Here is a 19,063-nt window from a genome sequence, read left to right on the forward strand (position 1 = left end):
TTCTGTCTGAATCCTGCCTCAGGTAGTCTACTCTCCTGTAAGAAGCATTTTGTGACTACATTCAATTATGTTTTTCCTTTAGAAAAAAAAATTTTAATGTAATTGTTCTCTCATTGTTTAATGTATTGATATATAGGTTTGTGTCTCCAGCTTGATTATCTTTAATTCCTTGGGACCAGATTCCTTTTGCTCCCATCTGTATAGCATATAGCATGGAGATGGGCATGTAATAAGGTCTAAATAAAGATTGGTTTATGTTTTCTCACTCATAGCACATTTTTGATCTCCCCATTGCTCACCTTTATTTGGTGGTGTTCTCTAAGAATTGCTATCACCCCGACCCCGGCAGCCTTGGAAAAGGCCGAATGGCTGCCAGCAGCAGAGTGCAGCAAGTTCCATAGTCTCTCAATTGAATACTGATTTTCATCAATGAAAGGCCCTTTCTCTAAGAACTTTTTGATAATGATATCTATTACCATATGGTAAGGGCACAGGGAAGTATCAACCTTTGGGACCTGGGCTTGCAGAACTCTTTGCAACTAAAAAACATGAATGCTTTCTAGATAGTAGTAGTTACTAAATGGAAATAAGGCTTCCACACACAGCATCTGTATGCAGCTCTAACTACACACTGGGGGATTAGTTACCTGCTGTCTACCTTTGACCAAAAGCCACTTTTCTTTAAACCCATATTCTTGGCTATGACCAAATCTATCAAAAATCCTCTTCTGTCTCAGGACCAGGTGCAAGGAACCCCATGGCCATAGGAGAAAGAAGGAGAAGAAGCTAAAATAACATGAGGAGTACTTAGAGACAGCTCTGTTGCTACAAGTCAGTTGCCAGGCAATTCTAATTAAGTTCCTGTTTGGGACCCCTATAGCAATCCTTTTCAGCTGCTTTCCTGGATTAGCTACTGAGAACTTTGTAAATCACGTAGTGTGCCAGACACTATGCTGAAAACATAGTGCCTGCCTTTCTGTTGGCTTACCTTTCATCTGGGTTGACAGTACTTTAACAGATGACACTTTTTAGAGTTTAAAAAGTCTTGAATTTCCAGCAGGACAGGGCAAAAGGAGGAACAGCAGATCCTCAAGGATCTCACAAAGCAAAGTATTCCTGCGTTCCCATTAATTGATTCTACAGCTATTTGTGCCTGCTGTGTGCCAGGTGCAATGGTGGACATTTGGAATATAGTAGCCAGCAAGATAGAAACTAAAAATAAAAACTCTTTGTCCACCCTACATTTATACTACTGGCCACATAATTTTGGCAAGTAACCAACCATTTTTATCTAAATACCCTAAAGAAAAAGACTTTACAAACCCCTATTTTACTTTATGCTTGTTTCAGAACATTAATGACAATATTAAGCAATAGAATCTAGCAGATTGGTTCAGAAAACCTAAAAGAAACTCACTTGAAAGGGCAGCAGTACATTTTGTAGTCACCTATTAACAAACGGAAGAGCCCTATAGCTTTTTCAAGAATGACAAGAGATTTCTTGCAGTACTCTCAGCCTGGCAACGACCTTCCCACATTCTGGAATAGAAAGTGGGAGAGGAGATAGAGATGCCACCAGAGGGCTAAGGGTGACACTGCAGACCTTCTGTGAGAGGGGCTCAAAGCTTTAAGTTGTTTTTAGCCATGGTAATCAGCCATCTTTCTTACCCCAAGCCTCCTCAGAGACTAAAACTATGCATTTCTAAAATGGGTTACTCACTATGGCTATAGGTCTGGTGATATGGTTATGAGATTCCTGACGTTGACCTTATTAATGCCATGTTCTAAATCACTGAACAAGCCAGAATTACCAATTGAAGATTATTGGGATAATGTAGACTGGCATTTTGTGAACAATCAACCCCAAGCTCTCAGGTTGTCCAGTGAGTACATATTACAAGAGGAGGCATTCCATTTTGTTGTTTGTTTTTGTACCCTGTACACTTCCAAAAAGGATTGAAGATAATTTTCACAGAACACACAATATAAGATTCAGCCATTAATTCAAAATAGCAAAAGTTAAATAGTAAAGAATTTTTTTAAGAAAGGAAGGCATTCTATTAAGAAACTTAGACTAATTTTGCCTTAAGCTTTCTGGGTAAGCATAGAGAGGAACTTATAAGGTTGTGTAACCTGCAGTGTATAATAATGGAAACATATTGAATTCTCAGGAGAGAGAATTTTTACTAGGCCATTGCACTGAGAAACATCCATGAGAGTCTTTATATAAGAAACATGAGCAACGTAATAAATATCTTGATAACCATTTTAGAAAAAAATTACACTAGTATATTGCTATTTCTTATATTAGCCATTAGCAAAAATGGGAGCCTTCATGTGGAATTAGGATAATTTTCCACTAAACAAATCATTGTTCAGTTAAGGCAGACTGTACGGTCTGAACAGCTATGATATTTCATATGCTATTTGAATAAAGCTTGAAGAATCCTATATATATATTAAATAAATAATATTTCATAATAAACTTCATCTTTGCCATCTCTGTCTCATGTCTAGAGCAAGTTGGGTTTTTTTTCCCCAAAAAATACACATTTAAAATAGCCATCTTCAGGACTTCCCTGGTGGTGCACTGGTTAAGAATCTGCCTGCCAACGCAGGGGACACGGGTGCGAGCCCTGGTCCGGGAAGATCCCACACGCTGCGGAGCAACTAAGCCCATGCGCCACAACTACTGAGCCTGCGCTCTAGAGCCCACGAGCCACAACTACTGAGCCTGCTCACCACAACTACTGAAGCCTGCACGCCTAGAGCCCGTGCTCCGCAACAAGTGAAGCCACCTCAACGAGAAGCCCGCGCACCACAACGAAGAGTAGCCCTCGCTCACTGCAACTAGAGAAAGCCCACACACAGAAACGAAGACCCAACACAGCCCAAATAAATAAATAAATAAATAAATAAATTTATTTAAAAAATAATTTAAAAAAATAAAATGGCCATCTTCATGCTCACTAGTGACATAATCTATGACATCCTGCCATCTAGCTGCTGCCATTGTGCTCAGCCAGGTTTTTTACAAAAGCTAGATGACAAGGATATTATATTATGAATTTTGAAGATGTTGAATGGTATTTTTATGAAGATGGACTATAGAAGTGCCTCTAAACAGAGCCAAAACTTTTCTCAGAAAGCAAGGTTGGAGTCCCTCAAGTACTTGAATGATTGTAATATTTAATAACATGCTGGAACTTGAATTGCAGGTACAGTGGTTGAGGAAAGCAATGGTTCTGATGAGATGGAGAATTCAGATGAAACAAAAATGTCAGAAGAGATATTAGCTTTGGTGGATGAATTTCAACAGGCATGGCCTCTGGAAGGCTTTGGGGGAGCACTAGAGATGAAAGGACGGCGTCTGGACTTACAGGGGATACGAGTACTGAAGAAAGGTCCCCAGGATGGAGTGGCCAGAAGCTCTTGCTATGGAGACTGCAGAAGTGAAGATGATGAAGCAACAGAGTGGGTAAGTGTTTGCTAACTCAATTCTTATCAAATTGTAGCCCAGGTCTTTGGGGGGGGTGAGAGGTGCTCCTAGTTCGCAAAGTGTAAGGGTTCTGTTGGGTGTGTGGCTCTACTTTACTCCACGCTCCAGTCAGCCTTCACATGGGATTGTACTGCCAGAAGCATTTCATGTTACTTAGGTATTGCTGGCTCTTCCAGGAGGCAAAGGAAGTGGGATGGGTGTGAAACCACACTCAAAGCCTGCAGACTTGGGAACAGCCCAGTTCAGACATCTTACTTTTCAGTTTCCTCTATACCCTTCAAGGCTAGGTTATTTTGTTTATTTCACTAAACATTTTTCATCTAGACCTTTAAGAATTAAACTGAAGGAAAGAACTTAACCCTAGCACAAGACTGATTATTCTTAAAGCCACCAATACCCACAGCCATGGACAGAAGTGATAATTGGTCTCATTTGTCCCTAACATGTTTTCGTTTCCCAGATCACATTCCAAGTCAAACGTGTAAAGAAACCCAAAGGAGATCATAAGAAAACTCCTGGGAAAAAGGTAGAATCGAATCAGGCAGAAAATGTACATCGTAACCAAGCAAACCTGGAGATCACTGGCCCAAAGGTGGCATCTCCTGGGCCACAAGGTAAATTTGAATATTTAATATGCCAGTTTCTTCTTTCAGATTTCACTGTCTCAGTTCTCACAAAGGGTGTGTTTGCAACTTGAAGTAGATCAGATGAGAACGTAATTGAACCAAGTGAGCAAGAAATCAGTCATTGATATAAAAAATTTTGTTTGACATATACTTGATTTTTTTTTTTTACCATTGGCCATTTGACTTACAATCTTACCATCTTGAACTTAAATATCCTATTAATTCTTAACAGTCTAGTTTAATATGTAAAACTGTGAGTTTGAGACAGACTCCCTGGCTTCACACACCAGTTTTGCCATTTAGTTCTCTGTGCCTCATTTTCCTTATCTATAAAATGGCGATAATTGCATCTGTCTTATAGGGTGGTTGTGAGTATTACATGAGTTTATACATGCAAAGTGCTTTAAATGAACTGGGCACATAGGACTCAATAAGTATTGACTATTTAGTAACATTTTTGTATGTCAGATGTCTCTTTAAGTATTGGATAAATGCTCCCCAGGAAAAAAAAATGCATTTACATCAAAATTTGGCATGTACTTTCAGGGTTCATAGTTGTCCCGAAGTCTATCTTTGGACTCCAGGTTCAGGGCCATTGCCATGAGTCCAGTTGACCTTCTTTTCCAACAATGAAATAGTGGTGATAGAATTTCTTTTTTTTAAAAAAGTCTCCTTTTTTTTTTTTTTTTTAAACATGGTGGCCCTGCAAGAGCTACATTTTTTTTTTTTAATTAATTAATTTATTTATTTTTGGCTGTGTTGGGTCTTCGTTTCTGTGCGAGGGCTTTCTCCAGTTGCAGTGAGCGGGGGCCACTCTTCATCGCGGTGCGCAGGCCTCTTACTGTCGCGGCCTCTCCCGTTCCGGAGAACAGGCTCCAGACGCGAAGGCTCAGTAGTTGTGGTTCACGGGCTTAGTTGCTCTGCAGCATGTGGGATCTTCCCAGACCAGGGCTGGAACCCGTGTTCCCTGCATTGGCAGGCAGATTCTTAACCACTGCACCACCAGGGAAGCCCCAAAAGTCTCCTTTTTTAAAAGGATATTTTCACTGTCTTATACTTCAAAAATTCAAGGTAAGTTCATGAAAATGTGTCTTATTTAAGTTGTATTTACCAAAGCTGAAAGCAAAGGACACATAATAAAAGGTAAAGAATGAGGTCAACTTGGCTAAATCCCAGAATGATCTGTGATTTGAGAAAAATACTAAGGACACCAAAAAGGATAATTTGTCATGACTAGAGTTGAAAGTATGAAGTAGCTTTACTGTTTAAGAAAGATAGCGTGTGCTAACATGTTATGGAAAGAAAGCAACACTTCCTCTAGTAGGTACGTCTGCAGTAGCAAGGAAAAAGATATTCAAAATATAAAACATGATTATAGCAATGAAACTTCCAATGGATTAAGTAGTAAATGTAACAAAAACATAAAAGAGGAAAATTCAAATGGATATTTATATACTTTTAAGGTGAAAAAGGACTTTCTAAAGCAGAGAGAAAAAGAAAAAAAATAATTCTGGCATCAGAAAACACTACAAAATAGAAAGACAAAGGATTGAAACAAAGTATTTTTGCAGAATGTTTATATATATTTACAGAATATATGATAAGCAAAGGATATCAACATCATTTAAAGAGCACCTACAAATTGATAGAAAAAATACAGCATTTCAATAAAATATGTACAAAGTACATAGGCAGTTCACCAAATACACATACACACTCACACATATACACACACACACACATACAGCCACTAAATGTGATAAAATGTTCAGCCTCACTAGCAATCAAGGACGTGCAAACATAAAATGTGATATGCCATTTTTGCTTGTCAAATTATCTTTGTGTGATACACAGTGAGAGTTAATAAAATGAATTTTGGGATAGTTTGACTAGATGTATCAGAAAATTTTTAAATATGCCAACAGTTCTACTTCTAGTAATTTACCCTAAATAAATTATCTTACAAGTGTGAAAGATAGAAGTACAGAGATTGATCATCGTGCTGCTTATCATAATAAAAATTTGAAAAATACCTAAATGATGATAGTTGCCTAAATAAATTACAGCATGTTCTTGCCATGTACTGTGCAGCCAAGATGTTTATAATTTAGTAAGTGAACAAACGCAGTTTATAGAATAGCATATATAGAGAATACTTCAGTTTTTGTAAAATAGTAAATATACTATATTTTGACTACATTTTTTTTCACATTTCAGTATCTCTGAAATTGAGATCATCTTACAATTGATAGTATCTTAAATAATAATTGGCAACATTTTTCTTTCTTAAATCATGTAAAATAATGTGCACCTTACAGTTTATGACATCTTAGATTTGATGAAATATGCTAAAATAAACAAGCACATAGAAACAAGTGTAGGAGAGAATACACTAAAATGTCATAAATGATCATCTCTGGGTGCTGATAGGGCTGCAGGTGATTTTCTGTTTTCTTCTACATTCTTTTCCATTTTTTAAATATTTTATAATAAGCCTATATTACTTTAACAAACAAAAACTAAAAATTTCTTGTAAAAGTGAAAATTAAAGCTCTGGGTGGTTGAGATGATAGGAGAGCACTCAGACAATTTTAAATGGATTCAGGAAGGTGGGCCTGGATAGGGCACTGAATATACTTGCAAATGAGGTCATGGAACTAAAGTGTCACTGTCACTAAAGTGAAAAATTCTAAAGCAAGAGAAGACTGGAGAGGTTCAATATCCCAATTTTCAGTATCCCAAATAAGTATGGATTCTGTCCACTACCAAGTGATAAGGAGTTTGTGATAAATTCTGACAAAGTTCTAAAGCAAATTATTAAACCAGTACTTTGTGAGCCCATGGGGGAAGAGTAGGGATCATTAAGGACCATTGTAGATTTTCTAAGAATTAATAAAATTAATAATGCATAACTAATTTCATTTCCTACTTTGGTGAGGGCTAGTAGGCTGGAAGGCCAGGAAAGTGTCATAGACATAATGTAACTAGATTAAAGCAAAGCATTTAACAGAGTGTCTTATGATATACTTGTGAACAAGGTGGAGAGTGGTGCGCTCAAAGGCTCCCTAGTGCCTGCAGCATGAAGACCAAACTTTCCAGTGTGGTACACAAGGCTGTTTACAACACAGCCTTTCTCTCTTCTTCAGTACCATTCTCTGAACCAACCCTGCTCTTGTTTTACCTCCTTGTCTTTGCACATGCTGTTCCCTCTGCCTGGAATGCCCTTCTGCCACCTCAGCGGTGCTAAAATGTCACTCATCTTTACACTTCAAACTCCAATGCCATCTCTTCCTTGGTACCTTCAGGCAGCATTAGTTGCTCTCTCCTCTATGCAGCTGTTCTCTACCTTCACTCTAGCACTTAACCCTATTGTGTTCTAATAATTTGTTTGTTTACCTTCCTCAGTAGACTGTGAGCTCAAGGGCAGGCCCTTTAATTATTCCTCTCTGTATCCCTAGTGTCTTAACACAGTTCCCAGTCTCTTATAACAGATGCTCAATAAACATTTTTCAAGTGAATTTCTTAAACATAAAAGAAGAATAAGCTTTATTGTGAAACCTGTGGTTCAATTCTTTAACTTATTAACTTAAACAGGGTTCATTTGAAACTCTTCCAAACTGTTTTTTTCTGTTCTATTAAAACCTAAATCTAAAGGCCTGCCTGTGTCTTAAACAGTTTTCTATCGTTGGTAAATTCCTATAGTATAAAAAAGAGCTATACAGAACCAAAGTTCTCCTTCCTGTCCATTCCAGTCGAATTTCTTCAGAAGAATCCTTCCCAGATAGGACTTAATTCTGCTCTTTTCTTGGGGACTTGATTTAAGTAAAGGGCCTCCACCCAAAAGGTAGTACCTTTGAAGGGTACCATAAACAGAGCTTTAAAAGCCCAGTAAAGCTTTAAATAGCATGATTGGGAATGTGCACGTTAGAGTCAAACAGACCTGGATCTGAATCCCATTTCTGCCACCTAGTAGCCAGATGACCCTGGGCAAGTCACTTGATTTCTCTGAGCCTCTTGTTTTCTCATCTGAGAAATGAGGATTAAAATCTGCCTCATGAGGTTACAGATATAAGCCCTTAGCACAGGACCTGAACACATGGTAAGTGCTCTGGAAATAAATGATAACCTTTCATTATCATCATTATTCTCTATCCTACTGCTTTCCTTTACAGCAGGGGTTCTCTACCAGGAGTGACTTTGCCCTCCCAGGGAACATTTGACAGTATCTGGAGACATTTTTGGTTGTCGTATATCAGGGAGTGTGCTGCTGACATCTATTGGGTAGAGGCCGGGGATGCTGCCAGACATCCTCCAGCGGGCAGGACAGCTCTCACAATGTCAATAGTACCAGCTTACGAAACCCTGCTTTAGAGATACATGTTTCTCCTGACTTAGAGTTGTCTTTATAAAATCAAAATGTATTGATTTTGAATAGAAAGCAATAGAAAGGTAAAAATTAAGTTTGGTAAAATGTTAACATTGAAGAGTATTTTGACCCTTATCTCAGTCTTAAATCCAGTGAAGGGCACATTTATTTTTACTTCATCATCTGTCTTTGAAAACAAGGCTTTACTCAAAGATGACTGTTATTCCCATAGCTGTGAATGACAAGATTTTAGTTAGTTCTCTAGGTGGTAGAAATTCTAGACTAGAAGAATGATTGGCACCTCCAATACACCGATCTGGATGAAGTAATCACCAGGGCCTAAGACACTATACGTTCTGTTCCTTTGCAATCGTGTCGGTTGATGACATACTTTCCTTCCAGGAAAAAAGCGTGACTACCAGAGTCTGGGATGGCCCAGCCCGGACGAGTGCCTCAAACTCCGCTGGGTAGAGCTGACGGCCATCGTGAGTACCTGGCTTGCAGTTTCTTCAAAAAACATTGAGTGAGTATCTTAAACCTCTCCCTCCTTCAGGGCATTTGTGACCAGTGATCCCACTGGGCCCCAGCTGACCTCATGGCTGCCCTTCTTTGTCAACAGCTACTAGAAGAGTCGTCCTCTCTAGGGTTGGTGGTTCAGAGGATACCACAGTTGGACTCAGCCCACTGTACTGAAACCGTCGATGTGCCCCCTTCTCAGTGCCTTCACCCATACTTTCTAAGCTATCTAGAAGTCACAGCTAACTTACTTAGTTTGAATTAAAGACTGGATCTCTCTCAATCAAAGCACAAAATCTCCCTGACATCGTGTGCTTACAAAGGGAGCCAGAGCAAATCCAGATTTACAAGCACCTACCGGGACACAAGCGAGCAAGGTTGCCTCTCTTATAGCTGCTTTTTCCTCCCTGGATGCTCAGTCTCTTTTCTTGGCCCCTTGTCTACCTTTTAAGCATTGGAGTTCCCCCAAGATTTACCACTAAGCCTTCTTATTTTACAATTACTCCTAGTCAGACTGCTCTACTCCCACAACTTTTGAGTATTTTTCAAAACCACCTGCTTTTCTTCATCCCCGTTGCGGCCTCCTTAAACCAGAGCACCGTCATCTCCACTTAGATTCACTCAGTAGTCTCCTAGCTGGTCCTCTTGGTTTATTCATTCTTGCATCTCTTCAGTCCATTCTGTCCACAGTACTCAGCATTATTCCTCAAATATAAGTCAAATAATTCTTAAAATACTCTAATAACTTACAAATATCGCTATTTACAGTGGCCCACAGAGCCCTTCATGATTTGCTCCCTGCGTGTCTTTCCATCTTCAGCTCTGCCCTCCCCCCTCCCTCCCTTCACATGTGGTATCTCCTTTGCCTGTGCTGGTGTTCTCAGAACCTTCTCCCTTCCTGGTTAATTCATACTCCTCCTTCTGGTCTCCACTTAAATCTCTCTTCCGCAGGAAGTCCTTCATTAACCACCTCCTTCCTCCATCAGCATGGAGGAAATATATACCCTCCTGTAGTAAACTGACATTGCGCTGTGTTTTCATCTTTTACAATTCATCACATCTGTAATAACTGACTATCACAAGACTCTGAGCATCATAACTGTGGGAACTGGGTATGTTTTGTTAATTATTATAACCCTGATATCTGACATGTAATAGGCTCTGAATAAATAATGAATGTTTGCATAATATGTATTAAACTTTTTAAGTAGCTATAACAAAATTTGGCAGTGCCAATTTGCCACAACAGTATATATGATAGGGTATAACATTTAGCCTGTCTATAGCAGGAAAATGACCCCTTTGGAACCATGAAGGGAAGTACTTACATCTTATACATAGATACAGTGAATAGCTGGATCTGTATAACATTTACTGTCTACACTTTAGGTAACTTTTTCTGTGGGGACAAGTGTGCTTCTGTGTATAGAGGGAAAGTAAAAGATAGGAACCACCTGTGGGTATTTATCACTATCTGTACCCTGGAAAAAGAAGTCCTAGAAGAAAACCCACCTGGCTTAAAACCTCCCCAGTGAGAAAAAGTGGCCAAGCAGCAGTAAGGAAATCAGACGTCACGGGGCATAGAAAGGAGGCAGCTTGAGGAGACTGAGAAAATACTGAGTTCAAGACTCAGATCCCAACACTGCTGCTTTGACCCGGGGTACGATCTCTATTCATACATTCAACAGATGGTCATTACCAGGCACTGGAGTCCTTGTACCTGTAAAATGAGAGATCAGACTAAATAACTTCTGAAGTCTCTTGCATTGTGAGATTCTGTGGTTCCAGACAATTCTAATAATATGTTGAAGTTATGGTCAGCTGATTATTAATACTCTTTCTCCCCACCCACTCAATTTTTCCATGGCTAAGGTGGTCCTCTCCATTTTTCAGCATCACAGAACACATAGACTTTGCCACTCCAATACAGCAGCCAGCGATGGAACCTGTTTGCAATGGCAATCTCCCCACGAGCATGCACACCCTGGACCACTTGCAGGGGGTTTCCAACCGAGCCAGCCTACATTACACAGGCGAGAGCCAGTTAACAGAGGTGAGTGCTCAGCTTTATTCAGCCTCTCTGTAGTTTTCAGCCCCACAGTCATGGTGCAACTGATAGCAGAAAGCACAAGCAGCCAGGCCATATTTTTTTGCCTATTTTCAGATGGCTGTCATCTAGGTGGCTTTAGGCCAAGCCTAATTTCTTTCAGGCCCTGTGACTGAGCTTATGCTTTTTTTTATGACCAGGAAATTTTAATTCTGATTTATTCCTTGAGGTGGGTAGCATTCTGCTTGCCATCAGACAGAGGCTCTTTGTGAGAAATATTTGGGACAGTTAATCCTCCTATTGACATTCTTAAGAAGGAAGGGAAAGAGGACAGACCCAGCATATACCTAGAAGAATAATTGGAAAACATGCCACAGTAGAGGCATGTTAAATAAGTAGAGGATTTGTTAAATAAGTTTTGGTATAGATGTGAGATAGTATACAATAAGAGCCATTAAGAAAGAGGTAGTAGAAATATATGTATTGGCATGAAGAAATTTTTAGAATACATTATGTGAAAATGTAGGTGATAGTTTACAGTGTGATCCCATAGTATACAGTCTGTGAGAGAAATAATATATGTGTACATAGAAAAATATCTGAAAGATACATAAGAGATATCAACAGTGGTTGTGTCTGGGTGACAGGATTACAAGTGCTTTTTATTTTCTTTATTTACTCTATATTCTATAATACTATAATGAATGTGTTTTACATGTCCATAATTTTTGTTAAGTGAGAGAAAGCTGAGGGGATGGTAAAATGGCCTTCAGTGTATCTTCCACAAAATGCTTTACCAACAGGACCACAGCAGGTACCCCAGAGAAGCAGTCTGCACCTGTGGTACAGTGCCCAACTCAGCATCAGCAGTGTCACCAGACCTCACCTCATTTTCACTCCTCTAATCTACCATCTTCCTCCCTATACCAGGTATTGCAAAATCTTGGCAAAGACCAATATCCACAACAGTCACTTGAACAAATTGGCACCCGAATTGCCAAAGTTTTGGAAAAGGTAAGTCACTCTGTAGGAAAACTCTAAACTATTGCCCACTTTCTAACTTTTCCAGATTATTTGCCACTATATGGCTCTAACCTCTTCTGTTAGTTAGTTAATACTTGGTACTGAAGGGATGACATGAAATGTTTCAATCACTTTTCCATTACTTTTTCCATCAGTTGGTTAGTATTCTTTTTTGCTGCTTTGTTTACCTTCTGTGCTTAAACTTTACATGGTCGTTTTCTCTTTTTTAGTCCAGCTTGGATATATTCAGGTGGTGCTACTGTGAACTATGGAATCTGGGTATGGGAAATAAGTCAGGTGTTCCTTTTTTGGTGATAAAGAATATTTGGTATTTTGGATGGTGGGTGGGAATCACATCTTGAAATATCTTTTTTCTTTGAAGTCATGAAAAATATTTGCACAACTATATTTTCATACAGCCTACAGAAAATATAATTAAGAGTCTCTAAGACTGTTCATCTGCCTCTGTGTGATATTTGTATAAAGAGGAAGTTTTTAAATTTTAATTTAATTATTTCATGGTTAAGAATCTCTCCACTTTATTATTATAATGATATTGAAGAGGTAACATAAAATAGTGATTAAAAGGGTCAACTCAACTTCTAGTAGGTAGGGATAGGATAATCACATCAGTTTAAAAGAGAGGAAGTGGAAAGCACTCAGCAATCACTATTCCATGGGAATTCTGAAATTCATCTGGCCATATGTCACTGTTTCCCCCAATTCCAGGGTAGGATATATTCCTTTTTAATTAATTAATTAATTGATTGATTGATTGATTGATTTTTTGCTGCATTGGGTCTTCGTTGCTGTGAGAGGTTTTCTCTAGTTGCGGCGAGTGGGGGCTACTCTTTGTTGCAGTGCGCGGGCGTCTCATTGCAGTGGCTTCTCTTGTTGCGGAGCATGGGCTCTAGACATGCGGGCTTCAGTAGTTGTGACTCGCGGGCTCTAGAGCGCAGGCTCAGTAGTTGTGGCGCACAGGCTTAGTTGCTCTGCAGCATGTGGGATCTTCCCAGACCAGAGCTCGAACCTGTGTCCCCTGCATTTGCAGGCAGATTCTTAACCAGTGTGCCACCAGGGAAGCCCAGGGATATATTCCTTGAATAGGACCTGTTTTGGTTCCCTGGGGTTGGTTTCCTAATCTGTTGCTCAGCTTTCAACTCTTCTCTGAGCTGTCTTTCCTTTTCCTTAGGAGTGTCCTGTATTTGTAGCTGAATAGCTTACTCAGCCTGCTGCCTGTCTCTATCCCTGGCACGATTTCTTAGAAAAACTTTGTGGACTTTCAAATTTTAAGCCATCCCATCAGACAAAAACCACACCCACAGATCTCTTCAAGAAGGCCCCTGTCTCCTTTGAACATGAGTCCAGGACAATACCCGTAAGATTCTTAGATACCTTTGGTCTAACGGAGAGTCTGTGAGGCTTAAATCTAGACCCAGATCTTTCTGAGGTGGTAGTAACAAAGTGTCTTACTGCCGTACTTTTGATTTGATCTTAATCCTGAGGCCATAGTTTTACTGGTAGCACATGGATTTGACTTTTTGTCAAAACCTTGTGCTGACTAGAGAAGCTGGCAATTGAGAAAGTTTCATTTTCTAACCCTGCAAGTCCCAGGTTGGAAGCATTTTCTCTAAATTCTGCTTGAAAACTGCACAGTTCCTTGTTTAGGTCTCCTCTCTCTTTTAATACCTAAAAAAATTATAGGTGATTTTTAAAAAACCATTTGTCACTTTCAGCGCTCTTCCTAGAGGTCTTCCTAGCCAGATCCACAGCTTTGTTAGGTATTTTCCTATATTCCGAGATACAGCCTCACTATTTGTTTTGCCAGTAGATAATAATGCCGCTTCTCCAGGCTCCAGTAGCAGTATCCCCAGTGCTCTTCCAACCTTCATTAATGGTCTCGTTGCTGCTCCTTCGGCAAGTGTCCTCAACCCGTTCCCCAGACTTATGTCACAGGCTTTAAGTTTCTGTTGGGGCCACACACCATTCTTGATGCCAAATACTATTTTCAGTTATCTTTTTGCCTAATAAATCATGCCAGGATTTACTGGCTTAAAACAAAACTATTATTTGCTCAAGATTCTACAACCTGAGCTGGACCTTCTTCTGATCTGACTTGGAATCATTCATGCAACTATAGACATGTGGAGACCCAACTTGGGCTGGCCGCCAAAGAAGGCTGGAGTGATTGGAATAGCTGGGACACAGTTGGATACCGTCTCTCTCCAAGTAGTCTCTCTAGCAGAGAAACTGGACCTTTTTACCTGGTGGCTCGGGGCTCCAAGAGGGTGAAAGCAGAAGCTTAGAGTCCATGCACAGAGGTGGAACAGCACCACTTTCACCCCTTCTGTCTGTCAAAGCAAAGTCCCAGGGCAGGGGAAATATCCTCCACCTGCTGGCAGTGCAAAGACTATGGCCGATCTTTTATCCACCGCAGTGCCTTTAAAAGGAGCAACAATAAAGCTGACAGCTTCTCAATGGAAATGATGGAAACTGGAAGCCAGTGTAATGACATCTTTAAAGTACTAAAGAAGAAAACTGCAAGCCTAAAATTCTATACCAGCAAAAATACTGTTCAAAAATTAAGGTGAAATAAAGATGTGTTTAAACCAATAAAAATTCAGAGACTTCGGCGTCAATAGACCTGCACTGAAATAAAAATTAAAGGGAGTTCTTCAGAAAAATGATCCCAGATAGAAATATGGACATGCCAGAGGGAAAGAAGAACACTGGAAAGAAAATATAAATGAAGAGTAATTGTACAAAATGATAACTGTACTGCCCTGAGGAGCTTCACCTTTATATATAACTAAAATTCATGGCAACAGTAACATAAATGATGGGAGGGAAATAAATGGAGTTTAAAAGTTCTAAGGTTTAATTGGTATCAGCCAAGTAGTAAAAGAAATAATTTGCATTGGACTGTAATAAGTAAGAATGTATGTTTTAAGCTCTAGGCTAACTACTAAAAACGGTTTTAAAATATAATTCAGTGGAAGGAAAATGGAGTCATGTGAAACATTTGATTAATCCAAAGAAAATCGAGAAAGGTAAAGTCACAAAAAAATAGAACAGAAATAGTAAAATAGTAAATAAAGTATATCAGTAGTTAACTACAAAAAAGATTTATAATTTAAGCATTTTGTATAGAATGGATTTTTTTAAATCCAACTATATGCTGCTTATAAGAGAAACTCTTCAAATATTAGGATACAGAAGGGTTGAAAGTACAAAGCTGGAAAATAATATACCATGCAAACAATAAAAAAAGCAGATATAGCTACACTCTTATTAAAAAAAAAAACTTTGAAGCAAGAAACATTATGAGAGTTAGAAGGGCTAAAATGAAAAAGATTGATGATACAAATGTTCAAGATGATATGGAGCAACCAGAACTCTGATACATTGCTGGTGAGAGTATAAAATGGTACAGTCATTTTGGAAGACAGTCTGGTAGTCTATTAAAGAGTTAAGCATATATGACTCAGTAATTTTACTGCTAGGTATTTATCAAAGAGACATGAAAACTATGTCCACAAAATACTTGTTAAAAATTGTTCACAGCAGATTTATTCGTAACAGCCAAAAATCTGGAAACAGTAAGATGCCCATCAGTAGAAGAAGCGATAAACAGTGTTATATTTATACACTGGATACTATTCTGCAAGAAAGACCCTATATCCATATTGATGAATCTCAAAAATATTATGCTAATAAAAGTCGTTGGACACAAAAAAAGTGTATAGTGTATGATCCCAACTATATGAAATTCTAGAACAGGCAAAACTAACCTATGATGATAGAAATCAGAAGAGTGATTGCTTTGTGGGGGGAAGCGGTTGACTGGGAAGCAACTTGAAAGGACTTTCTGGAGTGTTGGAAGTTTTCTGTGTCTTTAAGCAATAGTCAAAACGGAATGTTATACCTAAGGTCTGAGCATTTCTCTGTATTTAAATTATACCTTGATTTTTTTTTAATGAAGTTTAGATAAAGGTTTTAGACCGCAAGAAACTGAAAGATATATGTTACCAACAGACTTGCATTAAAAATCACTAAAGGGATTTTTTTCAGGCAGAAGGAAAACTATTCCAGGTAGAAACTCAGAAATACAGGAAAGAGCAAAGAGCAACAGAAAGAGAAAATATTAGAGTATGTGGAAATGAGTATGATGATACAAAATAATAAGTAGTGTCTTCTGAGGTTACAGTTCATGACAACAGCAATACAAAAGGCAGAAAGGAATTGCACTGATCACTGTAGATGTTCTCAGGTCCAGTTAGACATTTCACACTCATGTAATTGGCCTCATTTAGCGTGGGCTTCACCCAGAAGGATAAGGGGCTAGGACACCACAGCAGCATCAGGCATATACCTCCAGAATGAGCACTCATTTAGGCCAGGGACCATTCTCTGCCCACCCTTCTTTCCTGCCAAGTGACTATTCACATGCTAGGGAACAAATCAAATGATTAAATGTGGGAAGTACCCTGGCTTAGATGCTCCAAGTTCCATATGAGAACCAGTATCTTTTGTAATAGCCACATGGGCATAGAGTGCTAGAAAGAGACACGGCTAGCTACAAGAACCGTGGCACTTAGAGGCTCCAAGCTTTCTACCTGGTGTTTATAGTTTTTTCCCAGTCTTACCAGTCCAGATACAGTTTACCAACCAAGGCCATTTTTACTGTAACTGTCTTGCCTGGTGACAGCTAACATTCCCCCTTTATTAGGTCTTCAGGGAAATAGGGCTAGAAGGTAATCCAACATCAGTTTCCATTGTAGGCTCACAGACTGACCTCCATGACCTTGAGTTATTAACTTTAGTACAGTAGTTCTCAGACTTTAGGGTACACCACAGTCAGCTGGAGGACTTGTTAAAACAGATTGCTAGGCTTCTATGACAGGACTTGCTGATTTAGTAGGTCTAGGGCCGGGCTTGAGAATTTACATTTCTAATAAGTTCACAGCTGATACTGAGTGATGCTGCTGATCTGAGGACCACACTTAGAAAAGGGCAGTGATAACAAAGCAAAAGCACCCCTTGCCCATTTACCTTTCAGAAAAGAACAAGGATCTCCATATCCTCTCTGCTTCAACTTTTAAAATACTCAGTCATTATCCTTTATTATTTCTTGAAAAGCCCATCTGTAGTTGTCTCTTTAGGGAGTTTTTAGTTTGCATTACCATGATTATCACTAAGCGTCGGCAGGTGACATTGGTCAGACTCCATTTTAGGGTTAAATCATTATGTACTATCAGAACCCTCAGAAAGCTGCCCAGGTTGCAGCTGAGGTTACTCTCCACACGTGGTAGCCTCTGCAGAGGTCTCACCTCTGGCCCCAGATGCACACCATGCTGCCACCATTGTCCCCGCAGACAGTTTGTATGCCAGGTTGCCACGTTGTCCTGTTTGACCTTGTGGGCTAGTGCAGAAATAGTTCTCCCGTTTTTGTCTCCCCAGGTCTTCAGGTGGTGGCTTGTGGGCACTACTTTGTGCTGGTTAGATCTACAGCCACCCCAACTTGGGTCAGAGCCAAGCTGCTCCACCTCCTTTTCTGATCCAGACCTAGTTACAAACATGGAGTCTTAAGCTCATGTGCTTGTCTCCTCCCCGCCCCCTGTCAGGCATCAATGCCTACTTTGGCTCAAATGCATCAACTACCCCAAAGCAATATCATTCTTGCTAGTCAGCCCATTTGCAACTAGGTTTCTGGTCAGCTCCATTTCATGGACAGTGGGGCATTTTCTCTCAGCATAAGTTTGTCTCCAGCTTTCATCCATTCCTACAAGGGGAAGATTTATCCCGTGTCACACAATGTCAAGCTTCTGCCATCAGACTCTGGGAAAGTTGGCCCCCACTGAGGCTTCAGTCTTATCAGCATCTTCCTCTCCATTCCCTTTGTGTCCTGGTGCCTTGGCCATATTGAACCAGGGATATGAAAGTCTGTTTCATTGCTGCTGCCGCTCTGCAGTGCCCACTGTTTGTGGTTTTAAGACCAGCTCGATAGATATTTCATACTTCACACCTCAGTAGGGCACCTGTCTTGCCTTCACTCAGGAGAATATAGAACACGACATACAGCAGGCCAGCAGGGCAGCTTTTCATGTATTTCTCCAGGAGTCCCCATAGCTCTCTGGCAGCAGTCTTGGGGACTGTTCTCTGCTCCAACCCCCAAATTGACAGCTCAGGGATAAGGGATCAAGACCACGTGGATGAGCGTGGGAACCACCCTGGCCTGGAAGTCTCAAGTTCCATGTAAGAACCAGTGCCTCTTTAACAGTCCTATGGGCCTAGAGCCCAAGAATTCCAACAAGGGACAAGAAACGTCACACTGGGGAAAGCTCAAAGTTGTGGCTTTCTACCAGATCATCACAGTCCACTGGCAGTTTACAGTCAGGTCATCTTTACCATAAACAGTGTTGCCTAGTAACGTGGGTGACATTCTACCTTTATTATGTTTCCAGGGCAACATGGCTGAAAAGTTAACATGAGATTAATTTCCCAGGAATACACATAGACAAAGTGTTAGGCTTTAACATTTCAGGAAAGTAATAAAATTAAAGTAATTTATATTTTTTGTCTGTAATAATTCAAAGATGCATGTTATACTTTTAGGCTAATCACTAAAAGAACAGTTAAAGAAAGTATAATTAAGGGAAAATGGAATAATAAACATTTGATTAATTCATAAAGGAGGCAAGGAAGACAAAGGATTATAAAACAGGTGGGTGAAATAGAATACAAATAGTAAGATGATAGTGATAAACCCAATATATCAGTAATCACAATAAATATAAAAGGACTAGATACCCCAATTAGAGTGCTAACATTATCAGACTAGGTTAAAATCTTGAACCCAATTATGTGCTGTTTAAAGTAACACATCTTAATGTAAGATACAAAACAGTCAAAATTAAACAGATGGAAAAAAGATACATCATACAAACATTAATAAAAAGAAGCTGGTGTAACTATACTAGTATCAG

The 19,063-nt window shown here is 39.5% G+C and overlaps 1 protein-coding gene across 2 annotated transcripts in view; it reads left to right on the plus strand.

Moving 5' to 3' along the window:
- TTC17 (tetratricopeptide repeat domain 17) overlaps positions 1 to 19,063 on the plus strand; it is a 140,737-nt gene that overhangs the window by 94,458 nt on the left and 27,216 nt on the right. Inside the window, exons 18-23 of one of the 2 annotated variants that reach the window (XM_059931413.1) lie at positions 3,219 to 3,478; positions 3,960 to 4,113; positions 8,894 to 9,014; positions 10,901 to 11,060; positions 11,985 to 12,068; positions 14,157 to 14,576. In XM_059931413.1, the coding sequence (XP_059787396.1) occupies positions 3,219 to 3,478; positions 3,960 to 4,113; positions 8,894 to 9,014; positions 10,901 to 11,060; positions 11,985 to 12,068; positions 14,157 to 14,192 (815 nt within the window). In that variant the 3' untranslated portion in view covers positions 14,193 to 14,576. Of the gene's footprint in view, positions 1 to 3,218; positions 3,479 to 3,959; positions 4,114 to 8,893; positions 9,015 to 10,900; positions 11,061 to 11,984; positions 12,069 to 14,156; positions 14,577 to 19,063 lie in introns of those variants that run through there. The other variant, XM_059931412.1, reaches the window with a different exon arrangement.

Source organism: Balaenoptera ricei, chromosome 8 (genome assembly GCF_028023285.1).
Source record: "Balaenoptera ricei isolate mBalRic1 chromosome 8, mBalRic1.hap2, whole genome shotgun sequence".
Taxonomy (NCBI): Eukaryota; Metazoa; Chordata; class Mammalia; order Artiodactyla; family Balaenopteridae; genus Balaenoptera; species Balaenoptera ricei.